Here is a 20,156-nt window from a genome sequence, read left to right on the forward strand (position 1 = left end):
ATGGGCTACGATAGACTAGGATGAATTAAAAGGAAAGTTGGATTGAGAGTTTGGGATTACCAGATGCAAAGTGGTATATATAGAATGGGTAAACAGTGAGGTCCCACTGTATAGCACAGGAAACTATATTCAATATCCTATGATAAACCATAATGGAAAAGAATTTGCAAAAGAAAAAACTGAGATTGTTGCATATAATCAAATATATATCCTTATATTGTTTTTAAAAAAAGCACAAGATAAGGGCAAGTGTTAAGTATGATTCTGTAACATATTTATATATGTTTTGGCCTGTTTGGTTGCTGAGTATTTCTTACTGTGCATACAGTGAAACAAAAAAGCCACTGGTCTAAGGATATCGCTTACTTTCGCAGTGATAAAGAATCTCACCAAACCAGATCTGTGGATGGCAAAGTTTTTGCAAGTTTTGTGGACATCAGTTCTAGCAGTGATTCCTAAGATTCTCTTCTGTCTTGTATATGAAAAACATGTTTGTCACATCATGTTAATGAGCACATTGGGAGCCTGGGAACATGGAAAGGAACCTTGCAGTATTAATCAGGCTCCTTTGCGTGAAGTAGGGAGAAGGTTTAAAAAGTGCATGCGTTTCACTCTTCATTTGCATCATCAGTAGTCTTTGCATTTGTGGGATTCTGTTTAGATGAAGAATGAGAAGTGCTGAGCAGAAACTGGGCATTTAGTTTTTGCTCTTAGCAAATGATAATGACATGAAATAGAGAAGTGAAGTTTATATTTATTGTGTTTCCTTTCTTAAATTCCTTTCTTAAATTTCTAAACTTTCTAAAGTGAGAAATTTATGTTATTTATTCTCCTTAGAAAGTCATAAAATACAAGTTTTGTGCCATCTTCTGTCCTAAGGGCCTAACATCCATTAACTCATTTAGTCCTCACAGCAGTCCTGTGAGATCGGCGCTGTCTTTCTTTCCCTTTCACAGGTGGAGGCACAGAGAGGTTCAGTAAGCAGTCCGTGGTCACAGAGCAAACCCAAGCAGCCTGCCTCCAGACTCAGTGCTCTCGTACGGTGTAGGCCTTGGGGAGTCCACGTACCGAGCTCAGCCTGCAGTGTAGTCACTGCCCCTCACCTATCTCCAAATGTGAAGCCATCTCTTATCTTCTAAAGATATATCTAGATCTGTACTACTTCCTCCTGGACCTTAAATGGATTGAAACCATGGGTTTAGAAAGTCTGGAAAGTCAGGGTGTCTAAAGTTAGTTGAAAATATCCTGATATTCCCCCTTGGTTATTTCATAGGTGAATCAGACTATGGCAGCATTAAAAACCAATAAGGTAAATGTCAGCGCCCGGGTACAGTCTACTGCATTTTTCTCTGGTGGCCAGGTTTCCAGTGACAAGGACGGTAAGTGAATCATTTTTTGTTTTGTTTTGTTTGTTTTGTCTGGAGTGAGTTGCCAATGTGTAAATGCCCATCTTAGGATTTAAAAACCTTAATGTCTCAGAAACTTCACATTCTTGCCAGTGTGTTCTCTTAGATCTCATGGCAGGTATGCATTTTATTTCAAAACCAAGTAGTACTTCTGCTATAGATCACTTCTATCACCATTGATACTTAAGTCATTCATCCACAAAATCTGTATTGCACTAACAGTAATAACCCTTGTTATCATTTATCGAGGGTGTGTTATGTGCCACACCGTTTACTAAGTTGCCAGTGTGCGCATACTTGCTCATCCGAGCCCCCCTCCAAGTTTCATGTTAGAGCGAGTTTCGAGGCCGTGTGCAGAGTCACACAGCTAGTAAATGGCAGAGCTGAACTACTGATGGAGCTCGCCTGGCACTTAAGCCCACACTCGTAACCTTTTTGTTGTACTGTTCTTGGGGGGTGAGGATTTCCAGAGCTGTGTCTGTTTGCATCTTACTCTCCAGAAGCATAAGTCCTACTATAGGTCTCAATATTTTGATTTTGATGAAAATTTATTCACTAGACAATTCTTTAAGATACATTTTTTTGCCTTTCTCATTGTAATGTCCTCTTACCTTTATATGTATAGTTGAATAACAACTGCTATCTGATACAGTTTACTTTCTGAAATGGTAGGACAGTAATTATCCTGACTTTAAACTCTAATTCAGTGTTCCCCTGTTCTAAATATACGATTCCCAAACATCTGAGTTTCGTCATTTAAAAAACAAATACCAAGCAGCCTGTTGGTGATTGGCTATGATGCAGGCAGTCTTTGATGCAGAAATCCACCTCACAGTACCTTGCACACACAGATGATGGCTGGCTCCCGCCGTCTGGGAGTGGTGGAATGCCCTTGACGTCTGAGTTAACTAGCTGTCAGTGCCTCTGATAGGCTCTAACAGAAGGAGAGGGAGACTGAGTCAAATGGCTGGCTGGCCGGATAGATGGATAGATCATGGATGATGGATGGATGGAGAAAACCATGGATTTTCAGTAAAGCAGGAGAAGAGATGTTAGTGGTTATTTAGACAGATGTTCTCATCTTAAAAATGAAAAACTGTGGTCTCCGAGAAATAGATCACTTACTCAGGGTCACCCATCCTAGCTAGCAGACCAGGTCGTCTACTCTGAGTCTGGTGTTTTTACCAAACCAGTATCTAAATCTCAGAGTCTGGGCTTCGCTATATTGCCATTTAGTGTTCCAGCCATAAAGTAAGCTTTATACTCTACATTCTTGCCTTTTTTAGACCTTTAGCTTGATATGTGCCAGAGGAAGCAAACAGATATGTTGGCTTTCTTATTTGCTGTATGACTCAGGAAACTCAAACAGGGGCTCTGTATCAATCTAGAGGGGTGGGGTGGGGTGGGAGATGGGAGGGAGGTTCAACAAGAAGGGGATATATGTATACCTATGGCTGGTTCATGTTGAGATTTGACAGAAAACAGCAAAAGTCTGTAAAGCAATTATCCTTCAATAAAAAAATTAATTTTTTTAAAAAAGAAGGGTCCAGTGATAACTTTCAGTTCTCAATCTTGGCAGCGAAAGTCTCTTACTAAACACTTTGAGATCAGGTCATCCAGGCAGCAGTCCCTTTCTAACTGTTGATAATACTGAGGCAGATTGTTATCCTGATGTCAAATGTAGAAAAGGGAAAAAAGATGGAAATGAATATCGCAGCAGCAAGCCTGGGATAATGCTTCTGGTACTTTATATCCCCTTGTGATTATCCCATCTATTGAGTTTGATTATCCCCTAGTATTCTACAAAAAAAATACTGAATTGAGGAAGAGGGCTTTAAAACAGATTTTCTCTTTTGTAACTGTATTAATTGATACCAGAGCTTCATTTTAACACTGAAAATCCAGATGCTGTAGACATCATGATTATACACTCTGCTGAGTTTTGTTTTTTACATTTTTAAGGCGTTTTATTAGTTTGGGATTCCCTAGTGGCTCAGATGGTAAAGCGTCTTCCTGCAATGTGGGAAACCTGGGTTCAATCCCTGGGTCGGGAAGATCCCCTGGAGAAGGCAATGGCAACCCACTCCAGTACTGTTGCCTGGAAAATCCCACTGACAGAGGAGCCTGGTGGGCTACAGTCCATGTAGTTACAGAAAGATGGACATGACTGAGCAACTTCATCCCATTAGTTTGGGGTTATATGTAACATTCAGCAAGTGCTTAATAGAGACACATTATATATTATTTCTCTTAAATGAGCATACTCATTACTGTTCAGTAATTAGATTTATTTTATATTGAAACCAACCTAGAAAAAAAAGATGGCTATTTCATATTGTTACATCTGATGTTTGAACTTTATTTGTATTCAAGGGCCTCAACTAAGAGAAGAACCGTGAATTTTTATCTGTTATTTAGTGGGCAACTATTATATTATACTTTATTATCTCATCATATCTTCAGTGTCATTGTATATGATATCTCATACATCATATCCCCCCACCACTCTGACAGATAGATATGAGCATCCCCATTTCACACACACAAAAAAAAAGCTTAAGTGACTCTCCAAAGCTAGATAGTGCCAGAATTTGAACTCCAGTCAGTTTGACTGTGAAGCAACCATAATTATTACTAAATTTTTTTCTCCATTCTGTTTCTTTCAGAGGATTATGTTCGTTATGCCCACGGTCTGATATCTGACTACATCCCTAAACAATTAAGTGATGACTTATCTAAATATTTAAAGTAAGTATGGTCCATCGTTAGTCGTAATTAAGCGTAATTGTGCTTGGTTTCCTAGAACTAGGGTTTCATTATGGCTTATATAAGGTTTCCCAGATGACTCAAGTGGTAAAGGATCTGCCTGCCCGTGCGGGAGCCACAGGAGGCGTGGGTTCGATGCCTGGGAAGATCCCCTGGAGGAGGAAACAGCAGCCCACTCCAGTGTTCTTGCCTGGAGAATCCCAGGGACAGAGGAGCCTGGTGGGCCACAGTCCATGGGGTCACAAAGAGTCAGACACGTCTGAGCGCACAAGCAAGTATGGCTTGTCATATCACTTTTTCTGATAAGAGGTTATTCTTGAGTTGCGTCGCAGACTCTATGGTTTGGAGGTGATTTTTAATGGACAGTTTTTTGATTGGAACAAATTAATTTAATGGATACTGGTTTCAAGAACCCCTGAGTATTACAATTAGAATTAAGGGTTGGTAAAATGTTAGAGGATAAATTGTGTTAAAATTTTATCCCCAGCCAGACTTAACTAATTTGGTTGATGGGATGCAAAGAGTAGATGGCAGAGTAAAATATTTTTGAAAGTTACATTTAAAGGTTGTGTACCATTTTTGTTATTTTATTATTATAATCATTAGCTGTTCCCTAGGTATTTTTATTATGCCCAGCACTTGAAACTCTACTTGAGGCTGAAAAAGATGTGTTTATTTTCTATATTTTAGCAACTACTGTTAAAATTTCATATATGTGATGATCTAATAGCTTTTCCTGATTCTTAGAATAATTTTCTCCTCTGATACATGGGAATAAAATGACTTTTTAATAGCTATAGTTGCATTTTTAGCAAACTGTATTTTTGGTCCTACTTAAAGAACAGTTAGTAGAATCTGGTTTCTGTAGTATAATATAGTACATTGAAAGCTTGCCCTGAATTGATAAAGATACCCTTCTGTTCATTATTTTCCTGAGTCTCTTTGTACCTGCTTATCTTGTTAGAGACTTGATATCTTTGTATTCCATTATTTTTTTAGATTCTTTTCTGCTGAAATTTTAAAGTTTCAGTTAAAGACTTGAGAGAAGGATGTGTCAGTTAAACTTTTCTTTAATAGAAAAGTAAAGTTCCTGTGACTTTTTGTCAATAGAATAATTTTCACTTTTAAATATATGCTAGATTCATCATTTATGGTGAAAAAATACATACCAAAATACATATTTATACAGACTAAAGGAAAGCAATTCCATTGCAACCAGTGACTTCTAATTTTGTTTTTTAGCTCAGAATTCCAGTACAGAGAATTAAGTAGCTAAATGCACATTTTTTCCACTTAGAAAAATTTCACTCTTTATCATGAGGTGATCAAACAGTAAGATATATGGAGGTGACACTATTGGATGAAATCAGGACTTGCTAAGTCTTAAGTTGCCCCGGTCATTCTGTTTGCTTGTCTATGAAAAATCACGACTCTGATTTTTATTTTTCCCTCCTCAGGCTTCCAGAACCTCCGGCTTCAGTGCGAAACCCTCCATCAAAGGTAAGAAACTATGACTAAAATATCCTTGGAGCACCTGGAAAAATAGTATACTTTTGCCACATACATTTAGTTTAGTGTATGTTAAAGCATCTTAATTCACCTTATGTGGAATCAAGATTATACTGCTCTCCATCAGTATTTTTATTTTCATGGATTTTAGGTGAATCACAAATAAGATGCTATGAAAATCAAGGAAGAGTTGGTTCTAGCTCAATATCTGCATTGACATGTTAGAGAATCAAAATTAAGTCTTCTTTTGTGAGCTAGATCCTATAATTAACTTTATTAATCATTAGGAAAACTCTATAAATAAAACTCACTTTGCCACATATAATTGTCATAGGCACAGAGGTACATAGAGCATGCTTTTTGCAACACAGAATTCTTTGAGCAAGAATGACCACACTTTACTGTCTGTACTCGAAATGATCAACGCAGTTTGTGTGTAATCTTTGTGAATCAGTGAAAAACCTTTCCTCTGCCAGATATTCTCAAATTGCCACCCACAGCTCCTCTGCACTGTGGACTGTCAGATACAGGGAGTAGAGAAGCCATTCACAGACCACACCCGAGAGCAAAGAGTAGCATCCCTAAGTCCAGGCCTGATTGCAGACTAGTAAGTGCTGCTCAGACACAGGGAAGTAAACACATGCACCGGCTTGTCCGTGAGGCCACCATTCTCCAGCAGGCAAAATAATGAGTACCTTGTGAATGAATGTAACACGGATGCTAAAGAACTTTCCTTCTTCCCTGCCTTCTAGGTGGCCAACATTCTCAGGATTTTTTTTTTTTTTTCATTTGTATACTGTTTGAAGGTGATGATGGTTCTAAAAACATTCAATACTTTGACTTTTAGGAAAGGGCATAAAACTTAAAGTACGTCATTGTTAGTTGGGGACCTTTTTTAGCAAATTGTCCAAGGAGGTTCATCTTTTCCTCACTGGAGGAAGCAGTTGGTGTAAGATCTTTATCTTTAGATCTGGGACAGACCCACAGCAGCACCAGGGGACATAAATATAGCTGTCTTGCCCTAACTAAGGTAACAGGCATATTTGTTTCTTCCTTATTTTTCTCCTTCCAAAAGCGAGGCATATTTCTTTCTCTCAAATATCTGTCTTCCTTAGTAACAGAGAGATCTAAAACTGCCCTTGAAGGATTTAGCCTTCGATGCGGTTGCTGGAAGGTAGGTTCTTTGTTGCACAAAGAGTTTGCAGATGAGATTCAGAGGCGAAGTAAGCTCTGTGGGAGAGGGAGAGGGTGGGATGATTTGGGAGAATGGCATTGAAACATGTATACTATCATATAAGAAACGAATCGCTAGTCTAGGTTTGATACAGGATACAGGATGCTTGGGGCTGGTACACTGGGATGAACCAGAGAGACGATATGGGGAGGGTGGTGGGAGGCAGGTTCAGAGTTGGGAACTCATGTACACCTGTGGTGGATTCATGTCAATGTATGGCAAAACCAATACACTATTGTAAAGTAAAAAAATTAAAAAAAAAAAAAGCAAAGGGTTTATTGAGTGACAGTGCACTGTCAGGAGGGAGGGAGCCTGGGCAGGCTCAGAGGAGCTGCAGCAAGGCCCTTTTGGCAAGCTGGTTATATGGGGTGTGAAGGACTGGGTGGAATATTCACCCAGGGGGAGTGGGGGAGGGGGTGATCTCCTGGTTTTCGTCCCAGCTCCACCTTCCAGAGATGAGGAGGAGTGTCTGCCCTTCTGTGGTCTTGCTCGGATCTGTCGTGTCACTGGTGCACGGTGGGCACTGCTCTGTGCAATGCTCATTCTGTTGTAACGTGGGCATAGTGAGCAAAAGGTTACATTCGGACCAGAGGTTCCCGTATTTCTTTGTTTGCTGCTAGGTCCCTTGTCATCACAAGACTTATGATCTCCTGTCAGCCCAGAGGTTCCCACTTTTCTGTTTGCCCCCTTGGACCCCTGCCATTGTAAGATGTATGTGGTCACCCAACCCATGCCTTCTCCTTTGCTCACGTCTGGCTAATGGCCTGCTCTGACATTGCCCTAAAGGAGTCTGCACCCTTCAAATCTTTCAAGGATCAGAGGGTCCATGATCTGTCTTCTGGAGATGCCTCAAGCTGAGCGGGGGCATTGTGCCTGCCTGTGGGGCCCAGATCCCCTTGCCCTCTGTCAGAGATGAGGTCTCGGGGTCCTTGACAGTGGCAGAGACAGAGAGTGGGGAGTAGACGGAGGCTGCAACCCTGTCCCACAGATGTTGGTGGTCCCCATTGTCATGAAAAGAAAAGAAAGTGAAGTCGCTCAGTCATGTCCGACTCTTTGCGACCCCATGGACTGTAGCCTACCAGGTTCTTCCATCCATGGGATTTTCTAGGCAAGAACACTGGAGTGGGTTGCCATGGGTTGAAATTTCTGGTATATCATCATCTGTAGGTGACACTGTTGTAACCTGAAGAAATGAACTTAACAAGCAGGTTAAAAGGGATGGGGCCAACAGTCAGCAGAAGTATGATTGCAATCAGAGGTCCAAGCAGGGGCAGGAACCAGGTTATGTTTGATAACACCCCTCTGACTGCAGACCAGAAGGGGGTGGCACTGGGGTCACCCTTCCTGAAAGTGTGTAGCTTTGGGGCCTGTTGGTATGTGCTTTGGGCACCTTCTTCCACCTGGCCAGTGGTGTTGCTGTTGGTGCAGCACAGTTTATTGATTACTGCACAGACCCTCCCTGTTCAGCTGGGAGATAGTCCAGGGCTATCTGTTCTCCATCACTACATCTTCTAGGAAATAAAGGGATCTCCTGTAATCCTGGTCAGAGTAGATAGAATATCTGACAGGTTACAGAGCATTGCCTCAAGGGAGGCAAAGCCACCCCCCACCTGCCATGGGGACACACCAAACCAATAGCAGCCCCAGTGCCTTCCAGTATGTGGCCCGTATGGATGGTTACACCTGGGTTCCTCTGATTACTTGGTTGGCCGAGTGTGCCACAAACAAGGCAATATCTATATAAAGAAAGTGAAAGTTGCTCAGTTGTGTTTCACTCTGCACAACCTTGTGGACTATATAGTCCAGGGAATTCTGCAGGCCAGAATACTGGAGTGGGTAGCCTTTTCCTTCTCCAGGGGATCTTTCCAACCCAGGGATTGAACCCAGGTCTCCCGCATTGCGGGCGAATTCTTTACCAGCTGAGCCACCTGGGAAGCCCATACAAGGAAAGGTCACAGCCGGTCCCAGGGAGAGGCAGAGGAGTTGGGGTTGTTCTGAGGAGGGAAGTGGCTTATGTTTCAGCCACAAAGGGACCAATATCTGGAGGAAGCGCATGCCTTGGTGCACTTCAGAGGAGTTGAAAAACTCCTTAAGTGGTTTGTCCAAGAAGGGTACCCATGAAGCTTGGAGAGGGAGACCCACCATTATGAGAGCAGTTATGAGGTGTGAAGACGCGGTAGGACACAGGTCATGGGACTCTGAGACCGGCAGGGTTGCCATGTGGCTGCTGCCTCCACATTGGCCAAGGTTGGCAGGACTGGGTGCCTATAGCCAGTCCTGACAGAGGGGCCCCTACGAGGGCCCCCGAATGGTAGTGCTCCTCTCTTTTACAGAAGCCCTCTCCCTGAAGGTTCACGGGAAGCCGCCTCTCCATCCCCAAGGATTCACCCCTGGGGTGCATTTTCAGTCACGGGGACAAGTTTTTAAAACAGGAAAAGCTCATCTTCTTTTGTAATACAGCGGGGCCCCAGTGTAAACTTGAGGACAAGAAAGCCTGGCTGGAAAATGGAAGCCTCAACTATAATACCATCCTATGGTTAGGTTTTGCGAAAGGCAGGGAAATTGGATAGAGTTTCCTTATGTTCAGTCCTTTATGGCCCTAAGAGAGAATCCAGAGCTATGCATGTCCTGTGTTGGGGAAGCTTGTCAGTTGGGACTGGTTCAGATTATATAAAAACCCTCTCTGGTAGCATCTCTGGAAGAAAAGAAATCTTGGACAGAAGCACCTAAGTCCTGATACTTTTTCACCGTCTTCACCCCTCCAGCACTGTGTAATCCTCTTTATTCTCCCGTGCAAGAAGTGCAGCAGAGTGCCCTTGCCCCCTCACCCCCAACCCCTGAGAAGCAGTACGCAGACTTTAGGGAAATACCAGAGTCCGTACCCCTTTCCTTTGTCTGGCCTCAGCCAGCACCGCCCTCACTTAGGCTGCTTCTCAGGGGCCCCTGGCCGGTTCACTGAAGGATTCTGGAAGCTAACTCTTTCCTTGCACCTTACTTGAAATGACCCTGAATGTTGTAATTTCCCACTGCTGCATCCCTGAGGAAAAGACCCCTATCTGGGCACAGCCTCAAGCATTTGATGATGAATTATGTGTCATCTGACCCACTTACTGCCCCGTGGGCATCACGGCAGTGCCACTGATTGATCCCAAGTGGGACTATGAACCAGGCCAACCCAGTGTCCCTAGAAGAGCACGCACAGCCCTTTGCTTCACTGAAGGGACGAGATGGTGCACAGTTAAACCTGTCAGCTGTGATAGGGTTGAAGAGGTCACCCAAGATCAGGATGAACCCTGTTTCCCGCCTAGTTGGTAGATGCCTCAGAAAGTACACGAATGTGGACCAGACACTTTCGAGGGATGTGTTGTGCTTGCAACTTACTTCGTTTACCAGTTGGTCCCTGACATCCGTTGGAAACTTCAAAAGCTCGCCTTGGGGTCCCAAACCCCTCTCAGCCTTTTTGTTGATGCAGCCTCCAGTGTCTTTAACAATAGAGTCCAGGCTGAGGAAGACAGGAAGAAGCAGCATGACTTAAGAAGGGCCCATTGGCAGGCCAGACTTCCAGCAGCCATCATGGCGAGACTTAACCCTCCTCCTGATCACCACAGAGGTGCTCCCAGAAGACCCCCGCCAGGTAAAGGAGGCTGTTTTAGCAGTGGGAACTCTAAACACTGGAGCAGGGAACGCCCAGGAAATAGGTCCTGGCCTCTACCCGAGGCTCACTCTGTAGGAAGATGGGCCATGGGACAAGAGGAAGCCCTCAGCTCTGAAGGAAGCGAGGAACTCCCCCACGTCAGTCACGGCCGTGGTTGACTGATGAGATCCAGGACTTCCCAGGGCCCCTCAGAATACAGCCACCGTCACACGGGAGGGATGTGGGGGACCACTGACGGGGCAGGTACTCTTGTCCAGTTTCCAGTGGACACAGAAGCCGTATCCTCCGTCCTCGCTTCTCATGCTGGGCGTCTTGTTCCTGAAACCTGCTCTATTGTTGGGGTAGAAGGAAGGCCAAAAGGAAAACGTTTGACCCCCCACCTCTGACTTGTGCCTGGGGAGAGACCATCATAGCTCACAAGTCTCTTGTCGTGCCTGAGTGCCCTAGCCCATTATTGGGAAGAGACTTTCTCTCAGCCTTGGGGGCAACTTTTGCTCTGCCTGAAAATGAAAATCAGGGCCTATTTTTGGCTGAACTATCAAGACTCAGACAGTGCAGCCCATATTTTCCCCAGAAATTGGAAAACGTACAGATCCACAGATCTCAGATCAAAGAATCCCAGGATGGGCAAAATTTGCCACTTCGTTAAAAATCACCGTTAAGGAAGCTAGTATCTTCTTGCCTTCTAGGTGTCAGTTCCCCCATAAAACCAGAGGCTCAACAGGGCCTCAAACCCTGATCTCAAAATTCATCAAATGTGGGCATTTGGTATTATGCCAGTCTCCTTGTAATACTCCAGCCCTGCCTGTCCTCAAACAAAATGGGGCATATCATCATAACTCATCAGTGAAGTTGTGATTCCTCTCCATCTAATCATCCCAGTCTGTACTCCATCTTTTCTCAGATCCCGGAGGACACAGCCTGGTTTATAGTCCTTGACCTTAAAGATGCCTCCTTCTCTATACCTGTTCAGTCTGATTCTCAGTACCTCTCTCCCTTTGAATGCACTGATCCAGATACCAGTGTGACCCAACAGTATACATGAACTGTCCTTCCCCAGGGATTCCAGGACAGCTGACACCTACTTGGCAGAGCCCTAGTGAAGTAACTGCAGGCATTTAAATTAGAGATGGGGGCATTATTACAATACATAGATGGCCTCGTTATTTGCAGTCCCTTGAAGGAAGCCTCAGACCAAACCACTGCACAGATCCTCAGTTTCCTGGCTTCAGAGGCTATCCCCATAGAAGGCCCAAATTTCCTCCCAGAGAGTCACCTTCCTGGGACATGTTCTAAGCACAGGAGAGTGCACCTTTAACAGCAGTCCTCCACGTACAACCACCACATTCAGAGAGACAGCTCAGAATCTTCTTAGAAGTGGCTGGATTTTGAAGGATTTGGGTCCCTGGGTTTTGTCTCACCATGCAATAATGCTGGAGACCCCAGTTCGATTCCTGGGTCAGGAAGATCTGCTGGAAAAGGGATAGGCTACCCACTCCAGTATTCTTGGGCTTCCCTGGGGGCTCAGCTGATAAAGAATCTGCTGCAATGTGGGAGACCTGGGTTCTATCCCTGTGTTGGGAAGATCCCCTGGAGAAGGAAAGAACTACCCACTCCAGGATTCTGGCCTGGAGAGTTCCATGGACTGTATAGTCCATGGGTTCACAGAGTCAGACGTGACTGAGCAACTTTCACTTACTTTAGGGGATTCCCTGGTGGCTCAGACTGTAAAGCGTCTGCCTGCAATGCAGGAGACCTGGGTTCAATCCCTGAGTCAGGAAGATCCCCTGGAGAAGGAAATGGCAACCCACTCCAGTACTCTTGCCCAGAAAATTCCATGGGCAGAGGAGCCTGGTAGACTACAGTCCATGGGATCGCAGAGTTGCACACAAATGAGCAACTGCACTTAAGCCATTATATGAGGACTTGAAGGGACTAGACACAGAGCCTGTAGTCTGGATGGTCAGTTTACAGGAGCATTTGATCAGATTAGTTAACCTTGAAAGTGCCTTCCAATATACTCTCAGTTCAGTCACTCAGTCATGTCTGACACCGTGATCCATGGACTGCAGCACACCAGGCTTCCCTGTCCATCACCAGCTCCCGGAGCTTACTCAAACTCATCTCCGTTGAGTTGCTAATGCCATCCAATCATGTTATCCTCTGTCATCCCCTTCTCCTCCCGCTTTCAATCTTGCCCAGCATCAGGGTCTTTTCAAATGAGTCAATTCTTCCCATCAGATGGCCAAAGTATTAGAGCTTCAGCTTCAGCATCAGTCCTTCCAGTGAATATTCAGAACTGATTTCCGTTAGGATTGACTAGTTGGATCTCCTTGCAATTCAAAGGACTCTCAAGAGTCTTCTCCAACACCGTAGTTCAAAAGCATCAGTTCTTCAGCACTCAGCTTTCTTTATAGTCCAACTCTCACATCCATACATGACTACTGAAAAACCATAGCTTTGACTAGACAGACCTTTGTTGGCAAAGTAATGTCTCTGCTTTTTAATAGTACCAATATACTTTAGGTGCAGACAAATGCTGTTTGATTCCATTTACGTGAGGTACCTAGAAGAGTCAAATTCATCAAGTCAGAAAGTACATTGGTAGATGCCAGGGGGTGGAGGGGGCGGGGAAGGGGAATGGGGAGTTGGTGTTTAATGGAGACCAAGTTTTCATTTGGAGAGATGAATTGGGAGTTGGATAATGGAGAGAATGTGAATGCACTTCGTGCCGCTGAGCTGTACAGAGATTAAATATGGTTAGAATAGTGTGTTCTGTATTATGTGACTTGTATCACAAGAAAAGAAAATGTTTTCAATGGCTCTGACTAATGCCCCAGCCCTAGAGTCCAGATCTAAACAAGCTCTTTACTCTGTTTTCCCCAGAAAAACAGGGATTAGCCCGGGGAATTCTTGCCCCAAAGGTGGGACCAGTCCCATGGCCGATGGCATATCTCTCCAAGCAGTTGGACCCAGTGGCCTCCGGCTGCCTCACATTTTGTGAGAGGGGCCTCCAGTCAGCCATTGGTGTCCCCTAATTTCTACCAGCTGGGTAGAAGCCTTTCCAACTAAGACCGAGGGGAGCCCAGGAGGTAATAAAGGCATCACTTAAGGAAATAATTCCTCAGTTGAGACTTCCACGGTCTTTACAGAGTGGCCACAGTCCCTCTTTTGTGGCTCAGGTCACCCAACTAGTCTCTCCAGCCCTGGGCACTTGCCTGGAGGCCTCGAGGCCTCAGTCGTCAGGGAAAGTGGAAAAGGCAAATGAAACTTTAAAAAGAACCCTGGCTAAACTTTGCCAAGAGACATCGGAACCGTGCACAAAGCTTTTACCCACAGCCCTCCTGAGAATCACGGCAGCACCCAAAACAGGGCTGTGGCTCAGCCCCTTTGGAATGGCTGGCTGCAGGTAGGCCCTTTGTTCCTTCCGGTATTTTGGTGGACACCAGAACTGGTGAGCTCACTAAGTAACTAATTAACTGGGGACAAACTCAACAGGCGATTTCATGGCCGGGTGGGGGGCAGGTTACCTACGTTGAGGCAGCACTTTGTAACCTGTCAGATATTCTGTCTACTCTGGCCAGGATCACGGGGGATCCCTTAATTCCATAGCAGATGTAGTGATGGAGAACAGATAGCCCTGGACTATCTCCCAGCTGAACAGGGAGGGTCTGTGCAGTAATTAATAAACTGTGCTGCACCGACAGCAGCACCACTGGCCAGGTGGAAGAAGGTGCCCAAAGCACATACGAAGAGGCCCCAAAGCTACACACGTTCAGGAAGGGCGACCCCAGTGCCACCCCCTCTGGCCTGCAGTCAGAGGGGTGTTATCAAACACAGCCTGGTTCCTGCCCCTGCTTAGACCTCTGATCACAATAATGGGTTTGCTGATTTTGGGGTCCATCGCTTTTTAACTTACTTGTTAAGTTCGTTTCTTCTGGTTAAAACAGTGTCACCGACAGATGACGATACACCAGGGATTTCGACTCATCCTTCATGACAATGGGGACCACCAACATCCATGGGACAGGCAGCCTCTGTCTACTCCCCACTCTCTGTCTCTGCCACTGTCAAGGACCCCGAGACATCATCTCTGACAGAGGGCAAGGGGATCTGGGCCCCGCAGGCAGGCACAATCCCCCTGCTCAGCTTGAGGCAGCTCCAGAAGACAGATCATGGACCCTCAGGCCCTTAAAAATATCTGAAGGGCTCAGATTCCTTGAGAAGGGAAATGTTAGAGCAGGCCGTTAGCCAGACATGAGCAGAGAAGGAGGCATGGGTCAGGTGACCATAATACATCTTGCAATGACAGGGGTCCTGGAGCAAACACAGAAAAGTGGGACCCTCCAAGCCAACAGGAAGTCACACATCTTGTGAGAACAAGGTCCCAGAGGCAAAGAAAGAAATGCAGGAACCTCTGATGCCAATGTAACCTTTTGCTCACTATGCCCACGTTACAACAGAATTAGCATTGCACAGAGCAGTGCCCACCATGCACCGGTGCCACGACAGATCCGAGCAAGACCACAGAAGGGCAGACACTCCCCGTCCTCTTGGGAAGGTGGAGCTGGGACAATAACCCAGAAATTGCCCCCCAAACTCCTTCCTCCCAGTCCTGCACACCCCATATAACCAGCTTGCCAAAAGGACCTCGCTGTGTCCCCTGAGCCTGCCCACACGCCCTCCTGAGAGGGTACTGTCACTCAATACATCTCTGCTTACTTGGCCTCCGAGTCTCATCTCCCAAAGTCTTTCTGCAACAAAACAAGAACCTACCCTCTGACTACGCAAAGACGGCCACAGACAATTCATAAATGAACCAGTACAGCTGTATTCCAGTAAATCTTCACTTGTAAAAACAGACAGATGGCCTGTGGGCAGTACTTTGCTAAGCCCAGATTTCTCCTACATCTCAGCTTCATCTTCTGGATTATTTTAGTTGCTTTCTAAGGTGTCCTGCTCTATTGTGTCTTCCTGGGGCTCTAGCGTTTACATCGCAAACTGCACCAGATGATGTGCTGTAGTTTAAACAAGAGTAGGATAATGTCTATTAACTTTCCCATCTGTGTCCAGGACTTGCTTGATTCTTACAGAAATATAGTTGATCATTTGCAGAAAATCACATTCCAGTGGCCATTAGGTGTCTTTGCATCTCTTTTGCCTTGATATGTTTCACATTATTTTATAACTCTTTAAGTTTGCCTCTTTTGAGGCCAGCTTCCACACCTCACCCTCTTCTGTCTTTCGACTTTGCCAATGCCAGCTCACAGAGCTGAATACAGTCAGTGGATGTGGGGATGTGGCTGAGTTTTCTTTGCAAATCACTTGTAGGAATGATAAGACCAACCTTAGCACTAATTCCTGTGTTGTCTACTGTCGGCCCTTCTCTTTCCAGAGCTGTACCCATTTAGTCAGATGCGTTGTTACTGTCTTTCTGAACCACTTTTCTGTTTCTTCTGAAGCAGTCCCCTAAATCTATAGTGATTCAGTCTTTTAAATAACAGAAATTTAAGTAGGTGTTACAGGTGATATGTTTTCCCAGCATATTTACCGGTATGCTGGTGAAGAATTTCAAGCTGCGTCATTTTGCCCCCTTGTGCTGTATATGTGCTGTGGCATCTTCTAGCTCCAGCTTTACAGCTCTTTGCTTAGTGAAGGCTTAGTGAGAAAAGTGAAGCTGGGAACAAGCCTCCATTTCCTAGTGTGGGTCCATGTTGGATCATATCAGCATCTCCACAAAGAGCTTGAAAATCTGTAGAGTCCCAGTTGTGATCCCAGTGCAGTCAGTTCCCCACGTTAAACATCAAGACTCACCTGCCTGCCATGTGCCTTCTATGAAATAAGCTTGTCACAGTTCCTGCTATACTATGAACATAAAGGCCACAGTCTAGCTCTTGACCTGATTCTCACATTTGTTGATTGCAAAATACTCATGTGAAAGGCGAAAGCAGGAGGTAACGGCTGACTTAATTGCATTGGGTCCCATGCAAAGAGCACCTGTAACAAAAGGTGAGATCTCAAGTCCTCTGCTAGGCTACCTTAAGCCTGTTCGCGTAACCGCTGTGCTTCCCTCTGCTGCCTGCTTGCTTTGCAAGGTTGTTCTTATATGGATAAAATGAGATAAACTGAAAGGACACAAAGATGGTAATAATAAGAATACTGTTCCCGTACTCCTAGATGGACATCACACTGGTCCTATAAAGGGGGTTCTGGCTGGACCCCTGGCCACCATAAAGGAAATTCTCTTCTTTGATCTGTGTGTCTGCATGCGCCCCCTTACACTGTCCTGGAAGTCAGCGTTCATCTAGATGCCCCCCGTCTGTGTAGTACATGATCATACTGCTAGACAACCTCAGGACTAGGTCATGGGCTTGCCTGCTCACCACCAAAGCTGCTTCTCGGAAGGGACGTCTGGCTTAGAACGTTCCTAGAGAAGTGGCAAAAAGTGAAGGGACTTGTAAAGAATAAGCGCTCTGCAGAGTCCGCAGCTCCATTCGGCTGCCACAGGGGTCCAAACTGTTCATGTTTGGTGGTGTTTTTTTTTTTTTTTTTAATGGATTGATGTAAGTGTCAAGGTGACATTTGACAGTTCACTGCTCTAACATTGCAGAAAGCAAAGTTATCAGATGAGCCCGTAAAGGCAAAAGAAGATTACACTAAGTTTAACTCCAAAGATTTCAAGACTGTAAAGGTACGTGTCTGGGTGTTAGTGGCATGCTCCTGAATCCCGTGGCTGGTGCTGCTGCATGGGGACTTCCAGGAACAATTGCATGCTTGACTGTGATTTTGTCGTTTTAACCGTGAAGAATTATTAACTTGAGTTTCAGTGACTTTAGAACTATTTCAAAATTGTGAGTGACAATGAAAGTATCAAGCAAGGAAGACCTTTTTACAGATAAAGGCAGAGTTATGAGCAAGAGTGTGCCTAAGCTTCGTAATATAGTATATCCAGAGTGGTAGGGTGGGGCAGAGAAACAGGCTTCAAAGGTAATGTTTTGTCAACTCAACTGCCTAGTAGCTTCCCAGAAATTATGATAATAACAATTATTAACACATAACTCAGCAATCACCCAGCAAATATTTTCATAACATTCCTTACTAAGCTTTGTCCTTCACATCATTATAAATACATATGTAGCTTTCAGAATTGGCATACATATGTATTGGAATTGTGTCCTTTTCATTTAGCTCTGTATTGTAAAAATATTGATGTCATTAAGCTTTCTTTGAAAAATTATAAATGGTCTCATGATATTCAGTCACTGTTATTTTATTTCACCATGTAGAATATAGTCTATTTAATTCCTCTATTTTTGGACACATGTTATTCTGCTTCTTTTTGTCTAAATGAAGTGATAAAACATTCTTACTTACAGTCTGCATCTCTATTTCATTAGACACAACTTAAAACTAAGAGTAAAGGCTTAGAAAACATGAGCTCTTTCCATGATTACTGAGACACATACATAGCTAAGAAGCTTTCCAAAAAGGTAGCAGAAATTTATCCTCCCAGCCATTACTGCTGATGAGTGTTCATCTCACAGTCTTGACAGCATTGGGTATTGGTTTTATTCTTAAAAATTTTGCCTGTCTAATTAGGTTACATTTCTTTGGGTAGAAAGGTTGTTTTTCCAAATGCTTATTGCCTGTCTGCAGTTTTGCTAGTTTTCAGTTCATGTCTCTTGCCTGATTTTACATTAGGATAGTAATGTTTTTCTTGTTGATTTGTTAAGAGCTCGATCTAAATTAAGGCTATTAACACTTTTCATGACATATCAAGTACAAATCATTTTCCAATTTTTTTAGCCTTTTCATTCAACTTTTGAACTGTTTTTTAAGCTTTTCTGAGGATTAAATATCAAAGTTTTTTTTATGATTTTCTCATTATTTTTAGGCTTAGACCTTGCCTGCCCCAAGATAAATTAATTCCACTTAGATTTTAGCAACATTTGCCCTCCCTTAGGTTTTATGGTTTCTAAAAATTGTATTCTTTACACATAATTTATCTAGGCATAGCATATCAGGGAATAATCCAACTTGAGATCTGACTAAATAGCTGGTTATGTCAGTGCTTTCTGTGAGCAGGGATGTTTCTGAGTTTCTCCCTGAGGAATATTTCTGCCCCACCCTTCTAAGTGCTGTTTCCCAGTGTGTCACCTTGGGCACAGCACCAATGAGCTAAGAGGTTGAACCAGGATGTGAGTTAAGTGCAGGGGACAGAGGATAACTTGTCTCAGAGAAAGTGTCCCTCGTCGCCATCCAGCCAGAACATAAGCCTAGTAAGTTATAAGAGACAGAATGTAAGAAGCAAGTTTCCAGGGATCATATCCTGACTGTGCCCTTAAAAGATACTTGGGCGGTGACTGTGTCTCCCAGCTCGCTGGGAGACAGATGATTTCTTCTTTGCTGATTTCCATCACTTAGCTTCTGTTGAACACTGAAGGACATACAATCAGCCGCTGCTTCCCTTCTGCCAGTGCTTTGTTATAGGACATGCATGGTAAAACAAAACCAAACACAACCAGTGACCAGGAAGAGATAGAGTTTTAAAAGGCAGTTATTTGGAGTCAGCTTTTCGGAAGGTACTTTTCGTGGTTGGAGGAAAAGGGACCGCTATCCTGCTGGTCCTGGGTGCAGCACAGGTTATCTTATGAATGTAACTGCTCTGTCCTTGGTGTCCCAGAGAGCCTCTGAATGAAGTCAGATGGTAGCAGGCTGTGAATTATTCATTACATGGTAATACAGGGCTATAATTCCTCCCTCTGACAATTGCTGCCTGTGTCAGTTCCATTGTTTGTGTTATTTAACGCACTTAATACACCCTCCAGAATTTTCTCCCCACAAGTAAACCATCAGTTGTAACATTCCACTCCTTAGAAGGAAGCAGTTTTATCTCCTGCCTGTTGACATACTTTGTCTCAGGTATGAATTCTGAGCAGAAATCTGAACTTTTATAAAGAATCACTCTTAATGACGCATGTTTTTAGCAGCATGCTTACCTCCCTGAACGAACCTTGAGACATGCATGGTCTTGTCTGATTTGCATGTGTGATTTATAAGTGTTACATTTGTAATGATTTTTCTCTCTTATTTTCATTAACAGAAAAATAGCAAAATGACCGCAGCTCAGAAGGCTTTGGCTAAAGTTGACAAGAGTGGAATGAAAAGTATTGATTCCTTTTTTGGTGCAAAACATGTTAAAAAAAAATAGGAAAGATTTGAACCTTTGAAAGTGAAATTGAGCAAAAATATCTGCCTTCTTCATGTCCCACTTTCATCCTTCCTCCTTGCTACTGTACTTCCAAACTCTTAATTACCACCTTTTGAAAAAAGGTAGGATGAGGCCAATCTTCAGTTTCACTTGAACCTTTCTTTGTATTTGAGTTTTGTGTTTCCTGAACGAAATATGGGAAAGTAATTGTGAAACATCATGGCTTATAGCCTTTGGAGTTTTATTTGACACCATGAAAAGTAATCAAGTGAGTAGAATTAACCTTTAGCATCACAAATTCCTCAATAAACTGACATGTGACAATGTTTGAGTGTGTGCTTGTTATTTTATGCCACTTTGCACATGGTAGCTATG

The 20,156-nt window shown here is 43.8% G+C and overlaps 1 protein-coding gene across 6 annotated transcripts in view; it reads left to right on the top strand.

The window, feature by feature from the left end:
• RNASEH2B (ribonuclease H2 subunit B) overlaps window positions 1–20,156 on the top strand; it is a 76,791-nt gene that overhangs the window by 43,668 nt on the left and 12,967 nt on the right. For 5 of the 6 annotated variants that reach the window (XM_040266978.1, XM_040266979.1, XM_040266980.1 and 2 more), the window contains exons 7-11: window positions 1,274–1,379; window positions 4,073–4,154; window positions 5,630–5,672; window positions 17,181–17,261; window positions 19,674–20,109. In XM_040266978.1, coding sequence (XP_040122912.1) covers window positions 1,274–1,379; window positions 4,073–4,154; window positions 5,630–5,672; window positions 17,181–17,261; window positions 19,674–19,781 — 420 coding nt within the window. In that variant the 3' untranslated portion in view covers window positions 19,782–20,109. Of the gene's footprint in view, window positions 1–1,273; window positions 1,380–4,072; window positions 4,155–5,629; window positions 5,673–17,180; window positions 17,262–19,673; window positions 20,110–20,156 lie in introns of those variants that run through there. The other variant, XM_040266983.1, reaches the window with a different exon arrangement.

This window comes from Oryx dammah, unplaced genomic scaffold, assembly GCF_014754425.2.
Source record: "Oryx dammah isolate SB20612 unplaced genomic scaffold, SCBI_Odam_1.1 HiC_scaffold_24, whole genome shotgun sequence".
NCBI classification, from domain to species: domain Eukaryota; kingdom Metazoa; phylum Chordata; class Mammalia; order Artiodactyla; family Bovidae; genus Oryx; species Oryx dammah.